The 17,295-nt window shown below is 43.8% G+C and overlaps 2 protein-coding genes across 10 annotated transcripts in view; both read right to left on the reverse strand.

The window, feature by feature from the left end:
* The window catches only part of LOC125949115 (low-density lipoprotein receptor-related protein 8-like), a 208,292-nt gene extending 198,901 nt beyond the window's left edge, over window positions 1-9,391 (reverse strand). For 2 of the 6 annotated variants that reach the window (XM_049675830.1, XM_049675829.1), the window contains exon 1: window positions 7,363-8,508. In XM_049675830.1, the coding sequence (XP_049531787.1) occupies window positions 7,363-7,666 (304 nt within the window). In that variant the 5' untranslated portion in view covers window positions 7,667-8,508. Of the gene's footprint in view, window positions 1-7,362; window positions 8,521-9,032 lie in introns of those variants that run through there. The other 4 variants (XM_049675827.1, XM_049675838.1, XM_049675828.1 and 1 more) reach the window with 4 other exon arrangements.
* A 2,949-nt stretch (window positions 9,392-12,340) lies between these two features.
* On the reverse strand, window positions 12,341-17,195 carry LOC125949158 (isocitrate dehydrogenase [NAD] subunit gamma, mitochondrial). Of its 4 annotated transcripts, none has more exons than XM_049675915.1 (5): window positions 16,991-17,193; window positions 16,030-16,863; window positions 15,777-15,963; window positions 15,625-15,700; window positions 12,341-12,590 (listed from the first exon to the last, which is right to left on the reverse strand). In XM_049675915.1, coding segments are annotated over exons 1-5 (1,155 nt in total). In that variant the 5' UTR covers window positions 17,048-17,193; the 3' UTR covers window positions 12,341-12,589. The 4 variants fall into 4 exon arrangements, with proteins under 4 accessions (XP_049531872.1, XP_049531871.1, XP_049531870.1 ...); XM_049675914.1 differs by lacking the exon at window positions 12,341-12,590 and adding an exon at window positions 13,444-13,919 and having other exon boundaries at window positions 16,991-17,194; XM_049675913.1 differs by lacking the exon at window positions 12,341-12,590 and adding an exon at window positions 14,996-15,038 and having other exon boundaries at window positions 16,991-17,195.
* Between the last annotated feature and the right edge of the window lie 100 nt (window positions 17,196-17,295).

Genomic DNA, 17,295 nt, shown 5'->3' on the forward strand with positions numbered 1-17,295 from the left:
CTGTGCTCGATGAATCGGATTAACGGCGTCTCGTTCAAGGGGAGGGTTGGGAGGGGGAGGGGGAAAGCACGGCTCGTGGTTTTATGACGGCCAGATTAGAAACCTTCTGGATCACGCGGTTTTTACGAAACGTCGGTCTTACGGTCCCGGTGATCTCAACGATCCGACCCATGTTCCATCACCCCCCAGGGAATGCTGCCACGTTCGAGGGGACGAATCCGGTTGAACGATTGACAGCAGTTAGTGGGTGGCTAACCGCGCTTGCGGTTGTGGTCGGCACGACGACCGCCTGGTCGCTGGTTAATGGCTAACGAATGATTGACACTATTGAAGCCCATCGAAGCCCCAACTCCTTCGAGTCCGTGGGTCGCGGTTTATGGCTATCACCAAGGATCACCTCGGGTCTCTGCTCGGGGTTCTCGTTCGCGTTCGCGCCCGTTCGACTCGTTAATGTGACGAAGCAATGGTGTTAAGTTTATGGTATCCTCTCACCATCATACCATCAAGCCTTTTTGTAAGCTTCTTCTACAGCGATATCGATCGACGAGCACCGTGTTCAGCTCCCATCGAAGATGTCCATCAAATTTCGGTAATACATGGTGGACCAGCGTGGCCGCCAGTCACGTGGTTTATGCTGACAAGATCATAAATATTTCATTTCCCTTCGAAAAGCTCTCTTTGACCTAGAAAGCGTAACCACCCACGTTTTGTTCATGTTTCATTAAGCCATCAAAGGATTGGTGCATTCAAATGAAAACCATGCCTTGCGTTAAATATATTCCTTTTGAGACAGCAACATTTGTTTTAAGAAGAAAAAAAATCCAACTTACAAAAATTAACTTACTTGACCTTTAATAAGTCGAGACGGGTTAAAATACTTAGAACGACTATCAAATGAGGATTTGCTGATAATCAGTTTATCCACTCGAACGAAGAATCGTCATTTTTCCGAAATATTTATTTTTGTGCTGTTTAGCATTCTAAACCTAGAATGGTTCTGGGTCTAGAATTCTAGCTATAATAGTTTCCGAGAAAAAAATACGCACTAAGCTAAGCGATCAGACCAAATATTCATAATTATTTCATGCATATATTCATAATTTTCTAGCTCGTTGGGCGGTTGGGTTTTCCGATTGGTTCACCCATTAGCATATGTTTTGGCGCTGGAGGTATCGAATCGACAGTAAGAGATTTCCACGAATTTCCAATATAACGCGTCGTTAATTTGACAGTTTAAAATCAATGGCGTGATGGCCACCACTGCCGGGGGTCATTTTGATCCGGATTGGCCTTTTGGGAATCAGGATAACGGAGGTCCCTTTAGTGTTAAGCTTTCCTAACGTTAATTCGGGTCAAAAAGAGAGTTTTGAGGGCTGGCGATTTAACGAAAATTTCTGATTAAATTCAATTTAGCAAAAGCATAATAAACTACATCTTTTAAGGTATTTTATTTGATCCAAAAATGTTAAGAATACAGCCATAGAATCAATTCCATCAATCAATCGCTCTTCTTAACATTTTTTTATGCTGTATCCATGGTAACTCCGCTCCGTATCAATTTCAATTCAACTTTCCACCGTTCCAGATTAATATGAACGATTGGTTTCGATCTTTTAACTTGAAAAGAAGAGCAGATAAATCTAGCAAATGATTGCGAGATGAAGCGCAACGTGTACCGCAGTGTCATTGCTCGTCCATTTTAATAACAATTTAATCTTCATTATAGCCAGATGTGTAGATAAAATGTTAAAGTGATAAAGTAAAGTGACAAAACAGTAGATTTGATGCTATCATGCACTAAAAATTGTTAAACATCCTCTGAACTATTTACTACGTGCGATTACTCAATCTGCTGTACCTAAAATTCGTTTCAATATTCTATAAAAAAAATACTATTCATCAAAGGTACAAAGTTGCGGAGAAAATATTCAAAAAATCACAATAAAATACAATAAAATAATATATAATAAGACAAAATACGTTAGCTTTCCGATTAACCCACAAACAGTTTAGTATACTGTGCAATAGTAATCTAAACACAAGAGAAACAAACAAGATGGTATCGATAAAACCGAAACCAGAAGTAATCAGTAAACGTGTGGCGCCCTGCCCCGTCGCAACATGCCCCCAGCAACCATGTCCACCATAACAATGCTCGGCATAGATGCTATTAGCGACAAACCGAGGGCGTTATGTTTCGCGAGCGATTATGCGAACGAGGCAGCAGGGATATGTGCTGATCTGGCGTCTCCTTCGCCGCGTTCATCATCATCATCATCGTGCTCATCGTCATCTTTTTCCATCTTTTCCACTCCACCGGACACCGGCGGCGTTTGGCGATTCGCGGCGCGACCACATCCGTTAATTTTCGCACCGAACCCTCGCCGATCCCGCCGAGCGATGATGCCCTTCTTGGTATGCCAGTAGCAGCAGCAGTAGCAGCAACATAAGGGACGGGAGGCGCCGATAACCACAAATGAAGCACATTGTGGCAAGAAACGATGAAAATAACGATACCGATGGCAACGACCGCCGTTCGGCGAAGGTCCCCGAGGAGACATCAGCCTCCCGCCACTCCCCGGAGGGCCCATCCCATCCCTTCGATCCGACCATCCGTCGTTCTGCGGATCGAGCGTCGGAAGAAATCGATGACATGTTTACTGCCAGCTCTTTGCCTTCGATGACGTTCCACGGTGGCGGTTGGATGTGGGGAAGCATCCCCATCCCCAGCATCTTTTCCCAGCCTCCCGCTGTGAAATGTGAGCATTTCGCTGACTCAACATAACCAGTGACAGACTATGGAAACGGCCAGGCACGACCGAGATGGTGGTGTTGTACCCGGGAACCATCTTCCAGCCAGTGCAGCCTGACCATGGCGACTGGTGGTGGTCTGTGGGACGCGCGACCGTCAGAGGAAAGAGCATTGTTGTCTCCAAACGAATGTTCTCCTCAATTTCTGCTTCATCGCCGGCTTTACCCCGGATGCCTTTTTCGTTTCCGCATTCGCGAATCCAATGCACGGTGGTTCCGTTAGTTCGGCACTTCGGGCATGGTGGGTGACAATTGGAGATTCGCTAGCTCGTGTGTGTGTGTGTGTGTGTGTGTGCAAACGGTACTGGTGTGTCTGCCCGTGACAACTCGCGAACTATCCTCATCCAAAATAGGTGAACCGAAAACTCAACTACCGATGCGCGGGCGAGGGAAACGGATAGAGAGAAAGAGCGAGCGAGAGAGAGGAAACGAGAAAGTAATAAAGCTACTATAAATAACTTTCGAAACTTATACGACACACCAAATGGCGGTTCAATCGATACCCTGCATCGCCGTTGTTTCATCGCCCCCTTTCCTCTCGGCTACGACGGTTTTACCGATCACAGCACCGGGACCGAGAACCACAGCATCCGCTACAGCACCGCAATCGACCGTCCTCAAAGCATCCCGATGACCATGACTTGGCCTTGAGCGTCAGTCAGCTACGTGTACCACGCGGCACGAGCATCCTTGCGGGATGACAATTCGCGGTATATTGCACTCGCTGATTCTACCTTTTTGGGTTCATTTCGGTCTCGGGGTCGAACCGTATCGACAGAGGTGTGGTGGCGGCGATTTGGCAAATGGATGGTCAATGAACACGGTGAAATCCATGTGCGGGGCGGGGATGGTTAATGATATATGTGCATCTTCTCAATTTGATCATAAAAATCCGTCATCCAATTTACGACGCTCTATCGATTTGGGATAGCATCTCGCAGCTGCCAATGGACGGGACTAAGCGGAGTTTGCGGTGCTTGAATAGCCAGCGATACACGACCAATTAACCGTGCAAATCGCACAAATGGACTGGAAACAAACAGCTTCGAGAAGCTATCCGCAGTTCTTTAATGTGGTTTGAATTGTGTACGTGTAAGCTACTGAAAAGATGCCTTTTTATGAGAGGTTGGTGTGTTTGAAACATTGTCTCTGAATAACAATCCAATACTCCTAAAAGTGTTGTTGTCTAAACGTTTTATCACAATATTTCAGCCGAAGGATCGCAGGACAAGAACGGAAATCGTGCATAATTTTTAGCGGATTGCAGATGACAATCAGTCTTTATCAATGAAAGACAAGGCACATATGTACAGTGATTTGTTACAAAAATGTAAAAAAAACTGCAAATGAACGTTACTATATGCTATAAGAAACTACTGTTTTATTCGATAATATACATAAAACCAAACTACAACTCCAATCTTTTGCATCATCCTTTGCAACGATAAATCAATTTTACAAACTGATATCGGTTTTCAGAATTACTTTAGAGATGGAACATTTAAAAAATGTTCAGAACCATTCCAACACTCTCACCATTCGTGCAGAACGTTTTGATGATTTATCAAAACGCACCACAAGCAATAATACCGACGGCTAACTAACTGGCTGGCGTTGGGCGGAGGAAATACGACGCATACCCGCTAAATGAAACATCATCTCACAGCTGGCGGCCCAAGGCAGAACCTCACTCCACAGCCAGCGCAATGGATCATTCTACCGCCCTTTCGCTGTACAGACAGGTCTTCAGAATTGCTCTAAGAATGCACACCGTCTGTGAATGCAACCGAAATAAACACAGGGAACCAGCGCCCTGCCCTGCCCCGGGCTATGCACTTAACATATGCATAAACATATGGTGCGTGATCAGTTACGAGGCAAGATTTGCTTTTGCCTTTTCTTTTCCCCATACGCTTGAAACGCACCCGATGTGGGAGCCCACAATAATCCCATGAAGCAAGGGGAGCTACAACCACCAGAAGAACGCAGTAAAATTAACGAGAGAACGAGTGAGAATCGGAATTATGGACCCTAAACAGGGAACGGGTCAATAGGCGGAGTCACCCCATGATGATACCACGTGCAGCGTTCAAGCGAATCATAAATACCGAAGAACTCTTTGAACCGATACGAATTCGAACTTTTATGTGAGCAGACGAAGCGGTTCAAGAAAAGCGAGGCGTATTTATGATCGGATTCGAAGACGAGGCGTTTGTTTAGTGTATTGCTTCTTCGATGGGAGATTTATTGTGGACTAATGAGCCAACATGAAGTCGAGGACCCAAGGAAACCCAAAATTGCAACACGAGACGAAGGGAAACTCGTTTGAAACTCGCATTACGTACATCGTCTGCCATCTGGTTGAATGTAACATTGGTTGCTTCAATATTGTGGACAGAAAAAAAACAATCATACACTTTTCTGAGAGAAATAAACAATCTGAACGTACTTTAGTCATTAAATGAACAAGTTTAGCGAAATCTGGCACGCCAATATCAGTCCCACCTTAAGCCAACATTTTTTCCTTTGAATTACAACTCTAAAAATGAAACTATAATACGAAAACTGAAATGGAGAACCATTTTGCAAAAAGGTGCTGTCATGACTTCGGTACTCTTGAAGACGCCGGCAATTCATGGAAATTTTTAGCGATTCAAATGGTCGTTATTATTGTGGATTATTTTCACAAAATAAACAATTTTATGGTTATTTCTTGAATACACTATGTACAATTATTTGACTGTTTGTAGAATACACTATGTATTACCACCGACGTTCAGCGGACAAAACTCCCCGAATTATGTTCTGCTCTCGTAGAGCGTCGTGGTCGGAGAGGAACTTGGAGCTTGGAAGCCGGACTGGCCCTTCGGTTCTTCGCCGGCAAACCGCTGATCGCTTATGCTATCCACACGAGCGCTGGAGCCAGAAGAAGATGCTTGGCAATATGCTGAGACCGATCGCCGGTAAGCGGCCGAAGAGAAGATCGCGTCGTTGACCGTTTAGTGAGAGGATAGTGAGATAACGAGAGAAAATTTCTTCCAATGATTTCCTCTGATCGATGTTTGATTCACCGGCCACTGGATGAATTCTGAACACATTTATGGAACTGTTCCTATTTTCTAGCCAAATTCTTTATTTATCCCCGATTTTTTTTTTTGTTTTGTTTTCCTATATGTAGTCCACAATCAAATAGTATAGGTAGGATAGTAGGACTTAAGGAAATTTAAAATTAAAACAGATCAGATTGCTCAGAAATGTTCAATGTTTCAATATATCATCTTTATAGCTCATATTGTCCAATATGTTTATGGTTATTTCTGGAAGGTAGATTTTTAGTTATGTCAACCTAATTTGCATTGGAATCTACAGGTGCTACATTTGCTGCTGAGATATGCTACAAGGTTCATTCTACGAGGAATGAGTACGTACTTAATTGCGGAACATAAACATTTCACTTGAATGAAAATTTGCTAAATGAACTAGCACAACGAAAAGATATTGTTTAAGAAGAGTGCATTCCAGTAAACTATCTAAGCAAATAGATGCTTAAAGCTTAAAGTTCAAGAAAAAGGAGTTTGGTAAGGAAAAGATATGAGCACAATCGCACATACGCTTCATTGTAGATCGGTGCAGAATGCACACGATACTTGTTTCATCCACCGTCATAAAAAGGATGTGAAGCTGAAAAAAATCTTCATTCATCCTCTTTGCAACTCATGCAGGAATAATATTGTTAAACTGTTATGCTCCAACGCAGAATGGGTTTAAAAAACCGGAAAGAAGCGAAAACCATACTAAGCGGAACGGAACGTACAGGCCAGGAAATGTACAAGCAGAGCACATGGAAGAACAAACTGCGGCTGCCCCACTGATGGCCTCTGTTTTCTTTTAGCTTTGGAGAGCAATTGTAATTCTTAGCTAATTACACAGTTAAATTAGTTCTCCGGTGCGAAGGAGAGTATGGTTTGATGTTCGTTGCTTATGCTCAAGGCTGTTAATGTGCGCTGGAAGTTTGAACCGTTCTTTGGAGCGTTTAAAGGCGAACTTAGGAAATAAGATTTATATACTGCATATTTCAGTGCAACTATGAGCCTCGGTCTTTTGTTACAATCTTAAAGTATGCAAACCTACAAGATTAGCCAGCGCCGTCTGGACAAAATCGTACGTCCAACGGAGCCAGGTCGATACCACTCCTTTGCCGAGTACGATTGAATAGGATAGAACTTATAAAAGGACACCAGATACCCACTATTCGCTTAGCATGCAAACGAGCAATGGGCAGCGCAGTGTAAAAGTGAGCATCCAACACGGTTCGTTGATTACGAGCACGATTTATGCAAAGAGATAGTTGGGCTGCAGGACGAGATTGAGAATGCTCCTCGGAATCAAACATCAAAGGACCACATCCTTGCTTCTCCGGTAGCCAGGGCTGCAGCTGGGCAGGGCAGCCAGAGGTGCCCGTTTTGTGCTAAGCTGCTTTCGGTACCGATTCTGTCGGATTACAGGGCGCATCGAAATGGCCACAGAGAAGTGAAATACGCCATAACTTACATTCTTTCGAGAATCCTGTTGTATCTTTCGGCATCACCGTTGGCGCGTTGATGGGTGACATTGTTGGTTTTGGCTTGATCGAACCGGCCACCCCCTCTCCGATGGCATCCGGTGCGATGGCTTCCTCTTGCTCTGGTATCATGTTGTTCTTAAGCACCTGCTCCTTGGTGAGTGCTTCCTCTGGGGAAAGCTTGCCGAGCTTACTACTTGCAGCACCGCTAACGATTGTTGCTAGGGGCGCCAGGACAAGTAATGTCAAAAGCAAGGCACCGGTCTTCATCGTTTTCAACCGACGGACCGACATTTTGGCTTTCGGGGAGCCTTCGCGTGTTCCAGCAACCGGCTGGGCTGTGCAGGGGATTCGATACGATAGCGACCGACCGAGTAACTTTTCTACTAATTAATCACTTATTACACACCGCACTATGCACGATACGATACGAAACCCTCTACGTTCACGATAACAATATATGGCGGGAAATACGTGTCTCCACTTTGCTGACACACAATACGAATTAACACGTGTTTTCGAGCACAACAACAACGCACATTACACAAACACTGACACTTTGGAGATCAGAAAAACCTTGCGAAAATCATGCCGCACGTTTCTTCTGGGATCTGCAAACGAAGGAATGAGAATAGACGACACTACTTTTGGAACAATTATTTTTCCACTTGACAACCTCTTCCGTCACACCGCACACTGAGATGAGCACGAAAAAGCACCTATCGAAAAATAGCCTGACGACGTTTGGAACAGATTGGACAACCGCACGAGGATAACAGATTGACCAGCCTGCCTGCGTGGTAGGTGGATAGCGAGCCCAGCAGCCTGTCAGGAGCGAGCCTGATTTTACGGAGCGGAGCACGACTCTTTGCCTGAGCACATTCTCTTATCCCAGCTCGGTTCACTATCACTCGGAATTCTTCGGCGCTCGGAATCCTGGCGTGCTGCAGAGATGACCACACTCCGGAAAATTACCACTCTTTCTGCAACCTTTTAGATCCTGGCAGCATGCATCACCGTTTTCATGTCACAGGATAAGGCTATTGAGGCAAAATACACTTTTCCATTTTGCCCACACTAGGATCACATACGGAAAACCGGCACAAATGACGCAAGTTTGACCCATTCCAGGATCTCTCTCCATCTCGCGCTCTCTCAGCTGTAAGGAGTCACTTTCTCTCCGTGCAGATCCGTCCTCCGAAAGGATGGATGCTGCGAGCAGAAGAACTCGCTACAAAACACACCCACACCGATATGTAGTTCATTTCAATCTCTGAAGAACGGGTGAAGAAAGGAACAGAGTTCATCCCAGCTCATCTTCTCGTATGCGTGGCGCATGCTGTTCGCGCATCGACCAGTCGTTTGTCGGCGGCCTCGGCCTACACAGGTACCCCGCAATCCGCGAGAACTGAAACTGCTTCGAATGAACTGAGAAATTGGCTTCGTGCCGATGATACACCGCTACGCATACATAACGCTATGCCGAAGTGAGAGAGAATCCACCAGAAAAAAAACAAATTCGCACCTGAAAAGGTTCCGGCGAGGTTATACGGTGCGGCTCTTTCATGAAGAACTCTTTTCGGTTTCGCTTGCGTCGTAGATTGCCGAAAGAAGCGAGTTTTTTGGATTGAATCTAGCGAGTAATCCAGCAAACACAAACCTTTCTCGATAACCGGCAGGTATGGCCGAGGTTGAATTCGTTATACTAGGTTATGGGTTAACTCGTTGCCGTAAAAGAAAAAGTGCGACTCGGCAGCCACCTTCACACAAATTCACGCACACAGAGAGCCGTTTTTTGTCGCGTGGTCTGACACCTTAATGCAAACCGCAATCCTTCGGAACGGTAGCCCCCAAACTGTCCTCAATTTTACACGAATGTACGGGGTCCTTCATTTAGTTTCTACAGGTACAGCTACGCAGAACGAGAAGCCAATTGAATAAAAACACATTTCGTTTTAAATACTCATCCGGAAAGTTTATTACGCAAACGAATAGTTCGTCGATAGGTCCCTCACACCTTCATTTTTAACCATCATACACTGCTGGTTGGATTCATACTGAGCATTTGAGACGGAGAGCTTCAACATGGTAGTGAGCATTCCGAGAATTGATGACTCTCACATAGTCACTCGACCAAGGCACCCTCCTATTTTTGTACGTGAACAATCCGGGTGAACTCGCCCGATCACCGAATGCACACCCACATTCCACTTTTAAAAGATATAAAGTGTTATTGTGGAATTCGAGTATGGTCGAATTCGATTAGAGTCTACTCGTAATGCAAAGGTTTGCATCACAGTGATCGAGGTCGACGCTTGACACTCTCGGGGACCTTAAGACCCTCGAAAGAGCTGTCAACTTGGTCTAGTTTGTTTGGATTTGAATTCCAGTGAATGAGGACCAAAGTTTGTAATTTCATTCAAATAATCCACTATTGCCCCATACATATTTTTTATTTCTTACAGCTGCACTGTTAAGCACTTTATCACATTTTTAACAAAGTTTTTCATGAAACCAAGAGGATTTGATTTGGCTCTCAAAAACTATTGATATATCGAATGCAGCACTCGAGTAGCACAATATGGCTTTTATGCACACTCGAGTACCGCAGTGTACGAGTATATTCGCTCTCCTCGAATTCCACAATAGTGCCCATTATACCAAATTTTTTAGTCCGTTTTTTCAAACTAGATGGAATACTATTGTAAGAACCTGAGGAAAGTCCTCAGGAACAGTGTGGGATACGGAGCGAGGGTTAGAGGTTAAAATAAAAGCAGGTTAGACGTTTGCTTTCCGGCTGTTTGGAATCACTCCCGACGTCATCTTACGGGCTGAGCCGTCGTCTGCCATTCCCATTGCCCAATCCGCGGAGGGCATGTGGCAAGAGTTTTAAAGAAAGTCGCAGCATTGGCAAAGCACGGTTACAATGAAAGAATCTTTTATATACAAGTATTAAATACAAGCAAACTTTTCAGCGATCCAGTGTAATTTTAGAACACTTTTAAAAAGGGAGTAACTCAATTGTGTATGTGCAAAAATTTCGGTGCCCATTGTAATACCAAAACTACAGATGCTTTTGAAATTTTAAACACTTTATCTGCACATCATATACCATCTTTTCCCATCATTTACCTTGCCATGTTTTATTTAATTGGTAGATACTACAATTAATTGGTTTATAATTTCTTGGTAGGATGATTTACATATGTTAGAACATTTTTTCAAAAATCATTTTGTGGGTATATAGTCATTTCTTTCGAAATACTGCTTATTCACAAGACGATGGTACTGTTCATGAAATCTGCACTCAACGCTTTCCATCTTCATCATCAAGCCTCTAGCCTTTCCATGATCAAGCCTCTCTGCAAAGATTTTGCCAAATGGTATACCCTATAGGAGACTTCAATACCGTATAGGAGAAGGCGTGAACCGCGAGTCTGCGAGCAAACGGAACTAAAATACATTCCAAACCAAACATAAAAGCTTTCGCCGTGTCCGTTTGGCTGGAACCCCTTAATTATTACACCTGGGATCTCATCGAGATCGGAGATTCATCCGAACCGGTGCCCATCGTACCATTACACCACCCCATCGTGCTGGCAAAGCACAGCGCAATATTAGTCACCAAATACGCATATCAACCATTTGGAAGAGCTGTCCCAAAGCTAGATACGAGTATTCTAACACTCTTATCTAGAGGTGCTCGGGAAGTGGAACGCTATCACGCAAGACCCCTGACAATACGTCTAACCGCGGCAACAGATTTCCTCATTCAACCCCTCGGAATCGGAAACGTAACCAACAGTAGAGCATGATGAAAGATAGCTAGGCAAAGAAAGATGGAGAAAGGCTTAAAGAGGAACCGACATCGTACGATGGATACTGCTTATTTACATTTCCCGCCCCACCAACCCTTCTATATACGTTACGCCATGCGTAATCGTACGAGAGGGACAGGTGGTGGGAAGATTTCGCAGTTCCGCTACAGGCATTCAACGGTAGTAATACGTTGCCATTTACACAACACCTATACGAACTCAACGAACATGTTTCATGGCAGCCGCCGGCCTCCATGGGCTGCCTGAAACCATTCATAACACATTGGGACGTCCAAACTCATGATTGTGTACTGGCCTCATAGCGATGGTCGACGCGATGGGGTAATTACTAACCCCCTTCAGTAAGTCAGTACTATTCCATCCCGGCAAAGTAGCTGAAAATCGTAACTGGGGAGCATTAACTGTAGTATGGGTGCGGTGAGTGCCAGATGTCCACGTGTTGTTTGTTATGGGCTTACACATTTTCAAGGGCATTCCAATCCAGGTGGCAGTTCATTCGCTTTGGCTAGAAAGCATACCTACAGTACTGATAAAAGTGAAGTATACACTTAGTTCATCTTGTTTTAAATGTAAAATATAATGTATTCCTGGACTTAGGTTGAGGAATGTGATGTCGCTTAAAAAAACTAAATATATTTCGGAATGTATCATTTTGGAAACCTGGATGTCTCACTCAAAACTGATAAATATGTAAGTGGTGTGATGCGGGCACTGCTCTGTAAACTTCGTCCTAATAAATCGTTGCTGTAAACGTAAAAGAATTATTATCTTAGATATTATTCGAATGCATAGCCCATCGAAGTCAATAGTCGATTCCATTGCGCCATTTAATACCGATAGCATAAATGAAAGCCGTATCGTGAACCGTGAACCAATGCATTTTCGCAGCCGGCCTTCTTGTGCCGGAATGAATATCGTAGCTATACTTTTTATAGATTTTCTTCATAATCATTAGTTAATAAGATTGTTAAGAAAAACTATAGAAAGTTCATCTCATAGGTGCGGAAATTTATCCAATCAAATTGCACTAAAATAAAATGGAAAATGAGTACCATCATTCAAATATATCCATTGAGGTTTACAATTTCTTTCAAAATGTGAGAAAAAAATAAACACAAATAGCTAACTGGCCGTAAAAGAACTATTTCTGAATTCTTTTTTATTTGTGGTAAGACATTAAGTATCATAACTTCATTCAAAACGGGAGCATGAAGAGTTCATCGTTGCATGGTGTGAAATTGCTGTCATAGGATTACCGATCGTAGGAGATAGATTGATTGTTTATTAACCTTTCACTGTACAGATAATTTAATCCGATGTCCTTCACTCCTGATTATGGCACATGGGAAGCGCACCACTCATGGACTTATCCCGTCGATCTGGACAGCGAACGTTTAGAGCGTTTGTTCGACAATACGGGGCGATGCAGACACGTTGTAAAATATTTGAAGAGACAGAATAAGGAAAGAAAAAAGTATTCTGGGTGTCAATAAATGAAGAATGCTTGGAGCCTATGGCCAGTGGTCACCTTCGTATAAAGTGAGATTTCCTTGTTCCAAACGAGCAAGACAATTCCAACGATTCGTAGTCTAAATGTTTTAATTTTCCCAGCCGTTCCAGCATCGTATCCTTTCTGTTATAGGTTACGATGCAACGGATTATGTGAATTCAATTTGCTTGCTAAACTGTTTTGTAGATTTTATCAATTTTTTTACGGAACCTCACTCTTTGCGAAGAAAAACTTAATACAAACTAAACAATTTTATAGTACACCCTTTGGAAAGGTATACTTCAACGTTTTAGTATGTAACACAAACGCAAAATTTCCATTCACCACACGTTCGGTCACCAGCGTACCGGTACAAATGGTAGACTCTAGGAACAACACGCGACAAAATATGGTAGTACATATTATGGTGCCGAACGAGACGACAAACCCGTAACACGATGTGTAGGAATTTCTTTCTAATGCACTCTGGTATCACTAAGTAAAAGATAAATACTCCATAAAGTGGCCGAAAATACAAACAAATCCAATGTGAAATTATTGATAACAAGTTTGCGACCAATGGACATAACATAAATTAGAACTCACACTGGCACAAACAAAACAAATGCAATTAAAGATCAGGATATTGTACCGTAACTCAAGAAAATAGGAAACCACAACATTATACAAAACAAAACACGGAAAAAAAGGAAAATGGTTAAACAAATCCTACACAAGAGAAGTATGAGGTAACAAATAAAGTTTTTTTGGGAAAGGCCTGCAACAACATGACTGAATTTGAACCATTCGTAGCAAAGCACGATGGAGTAAGAAATGTTATATTTGGTTGTAATCGTTTGAAGGTAAATTTCGTGTCTCGTTAAGCAGTTTTATGTTCAATTTTGCATCACTTTTCACATCGCATCTAATGTCCAAATTTACCCCGTATGGTGCGTTTGGTTTATGTATGTACTCGGGTAAGGGATTTTTTTCTGTTCGTCCTGTTGTCGCTCTGCTTCAGTTCTGCAATACACCCCAGCACCAATTATGGCTACAACGTCACTTCCCAAAACAAACCCACCGACCACGGGTTAGATGTTATGAATCGGGTAACGGAAGGAAACACGATTGGTTAAAGGAATCTTGGTTGGGGCTTTGGTATAGATTCGATTGTACTGTTTTTAGCCTAACTTTTCACATGTACGCATACGCCGGGAACCTGTTAGAGGGAAGAGAAATGATTTTGGAAAAAACATGGATGAAGAAGAACAGTCAATCCAAGCAGCGAAGAAGCGCTGTTTCTAGTGCAGAGCAAGCATGAGAAGGGATAAAAAAACAGACCGAGTATGAAATGCTTCTGACAATCCGACGAAGCTTGCAAATTGTTTGAATATTGAAAGATGCCAAGAAAATGCGGAAAATTACACCAAGTTAAAGTGCGTCCATGAAGTGCCTGCAAGCTTCCTGATGATTTTGGTGCTATATCTGAGCTTCGAAATGTGCTAATAGTTGTACGAGGATCGCAGCGAGGTCATTCTTCGGCCACCAGCCTGTGTTATTGGTGTTATTAGCCTTGCCCTGCGACATTTCGCTCCGTCGCTGCGCATGCCATGCCACACTCTATATATCAACCCCACTCGACTCCAGCGTGCGCTTCTATTTCTGCCCATCTTTCAAATTTTCAATCATACTCCTGTGTGAGAAATAGTTTTTAGACATTTGAGCAGCATAGAAAGCATCGCACAAGCGATCATAAAGATAGAGAAAAGTGGAAGAGAATGGTGAAAGAAAAGTGAAGAACATCAGAAATCAGTGCATCAGTGTAATTGTGCTAAAACGCGTATCAAAAGCAAAACTTGCCTATCGTTGTGGAAGGAATCATCATAGAGAATTATCCCATGATGATTCACAGGAAATAAAAAAAAACAATGAAATATAGCATAAAATTTAAAATCCGCATAAACTTCATATACATTCAAAGCACTATCATATTATAATATAATGTATATTAAGGTACAAAGGGATAGCTATAGCAGCTAGTGATTGAAAATTAATCAAACTCATCAAACAAAAGATGAAACCTAGTGGAATGAGCATTACACCAATAATTCTAAAAATGCTATCACCACTAGATGCTACAGTATAAAGTGATAAACGATCAATTCTTCGACTATTTTGTAGATCTTAACCCACAAACAAAGGAGATGGATTGTTTGACAGTCGAATGTTGTGTTACGGAATCGCATATACGAGATAAGTATGGATCGCAATGAAATGGTTGGGCTGTACCGTCTCCTTGGTTATCCTCGTCTAGATATCTTTCAAAAGTCCATGTTGCCTGGTTGGCACATGTGCATGTGGTAGCCAGTGAGTGTGTAGCAAACAGCGAAATGTAAAAAGATTAGAAAAACAGCCAAAAACACGGCGTTAATACAATCTCCCTATAGCATTAGTCAGTGGATTACGAAGCAGGATATTGGAAGATGTACACGGAAGTATGAGGGATTAAAAAAAATGTATGCCTAACTTTGATGTTCCCTCTCTTGCTCGTAGATAAGCGACGATACGTTCATGCAAGATCAGTTGTCCGCAATTCTTAAGACAAATCATATTCTTAAAAGCTACACTAAACATAAAAGCAAGACTATTGCACGGGTAACATATAACATAATACACAAACACGACCACACACAGACACAAAGGGGCATAAATTCGATGGAGCCAGCGGGCCAGGTGTCAGCGAAATAACGGAAAACATGATGATTATGAGAGATGGCGTTTACTGTTTATCGCTAGAGGCACAATAGGGAGAGGTAGCGGTTCTGGTAAACAATACAAAAAGTTACAAAACACAAGAATAATGCTATGCATACGGATCGGCATGATCGCGTTCGTCCGCTAGATCTCACAGGACTATCACTTACCAGTACGTTCTCTTCTCCGCCAGATGCTTCAACACATTCTGAACGATGTCGGTACTGGTGTTTGTGCCACCGAGATCTGAAAAGATTTTTAAAAACCGTTGAACGAATCAGCTGAATGAAGCAACCAAAGGGAATGCCGCAGGAACGCTTACCCGGTGTATGGATTCCATCGATATCGATCGTCTTGTGAAGCGCATCCGAAATACAATCGGCATGGTAACGATGTCCTAGATGGTACAGCATATCGACGGCAGCACTGAGCATCGCCACTGGATTCGCCACGTTCTTGCCAGCGATGGCCGTACCAGTGTTACGGGTGCCCGGTTCGAAGACGGCATACTAAACGGCATAAAACTGTGATTAAGCGATGTGATCGAGGTCTGAAGACTCGCCAATCGTACTTACATGGTCACCATAGTTACGGCCAGAGAAGAGGCCTGCTCCGCCGACCAGTCCGCAAAGTACGTTCGACGTGATGCTACCGTACAGGTTCGTCGTGTTCATTACGTCGAACTGGTGCGGGTTCGAGACCAGCTGCATGCAGCAGTTATCGATGATCATGTCGTTGTGCTGGATATCCGGGTACTCCTTCGCGATATCCCGAGCCACCTTCAGAAACAGCCCATCAGCCAGCTTCATGATGTTGGCCTTGTGGATGGTCGTCACCTTCTTGCGGTTGTTGTTCTTGGCGAATTCGAACGCAAACCGCGCAACGCGAGCCGCATTCTCGATCGTCACCACCTTCATGCTCTCCACCACACCGCGCACACTCTCGTGCTCAAGCATCGCGTACTCGCCCTCAGTATTCTGGCGAACGATCACCACGTCCACGTTCTGGTGGTGGGCCGGAATCGCGTTGAACGATTTACAGTGCAGCACGTTCACGTACAGATCGAGCTCGTTACGAAGCGCTACGTTACGCGATAGAATGCCCGTAGCTTCCGACTTTGTCTCGATGTTACCCTTGATCGCGACACCGTTACGCTTGATGGAGGTGATCGCGTACTCCAGATCGTCGTTACCCTCACTCGCCGGGTCAATGTCGACGATCTCGAAGTCCACCGGTACGCCAGCAAACCGGAACACTTCCCGCACGTAGCTCATCAGCTCGGGACCGATACCACCACCGGGCAACATCGTGACCGTGTGTCGGCCACCGTACTGCGCCTTCGGGATTTTCTCCACCTTCCGCGCGACCGGGTTCTTGTGCTGCAGCTCAAACGCCGACACGGAGCAGTTCTGTGGGGAACGAGGATCAATCACATTTAGCAGGTGCGTAATCGGTGCGGATATCATAAGCTTATCCAAATTATGTAACCAATTCGAGGCCGAGATTTCCCACCTCGCTCTTCTTCTAGCAACTTACACGTTTGATCAGCGGCGTGACCACATCTTGGCTCAGGCGAAACAACCGAAGGGCCATTATTGATGCTGCTCCTGTACGACGGGTGCGCCTTGAAATCTGGCAAAATGTGGTCGCTTGGAAAATCCCCGGTTGCCTATTTCCCGATACGATTTTTTTCGGCAGGATCGGTCCTGGGAAATGAAAACACAGCCTGCTTTGACACAAAATTCCCGGTCCACCATCGGCCACAAAGGAAAAACGAAGGCATCGGCACTTTACCATAAGATGAAAGCCAGACTCCATAAAATGTACTCGCGTTATCTACA

The sequence above is a fragment of the Anopheles darlingi genome, chromosome 2, assembly GCF_943734745.1.
Source record: "Anopheles darlingi chromosome 2, idAnoDarlMG_H_01, whole genome shotgun sequence".
In the NCBI taxonomy this organism is placed as follows: Eukaryota; Metazoa; Arthropoda; class Insecta; order Diptera; family Culicidae; genus Anopheles; species Anopheles darlingi.

Bases quoted from the DNA above. Each gene is read 5' to 3' on its own strand.
- LOC125949158 (XM_049675913.1), bottom strand. From the start codon at position 17,047: ATGGCCCTTCGGTTGTTTCGCCTGAGCCAAGATGTGGTCACGCCGCTG. The intron at 15,964-16,029 runs GTAAGTACGATT...TATGCCGTTTAG, and splicing joins GCCGTAACTATGGTGACCAT to TATGCCGTCTTCGAACCGGG. The intron at 15,701-15,776 runs GTAAGCGTTCCT...AAATCTTTTCAG, and splicing joins CGATGGAATCCATACACCGG to ATCTCGGTGGCACAAACACC.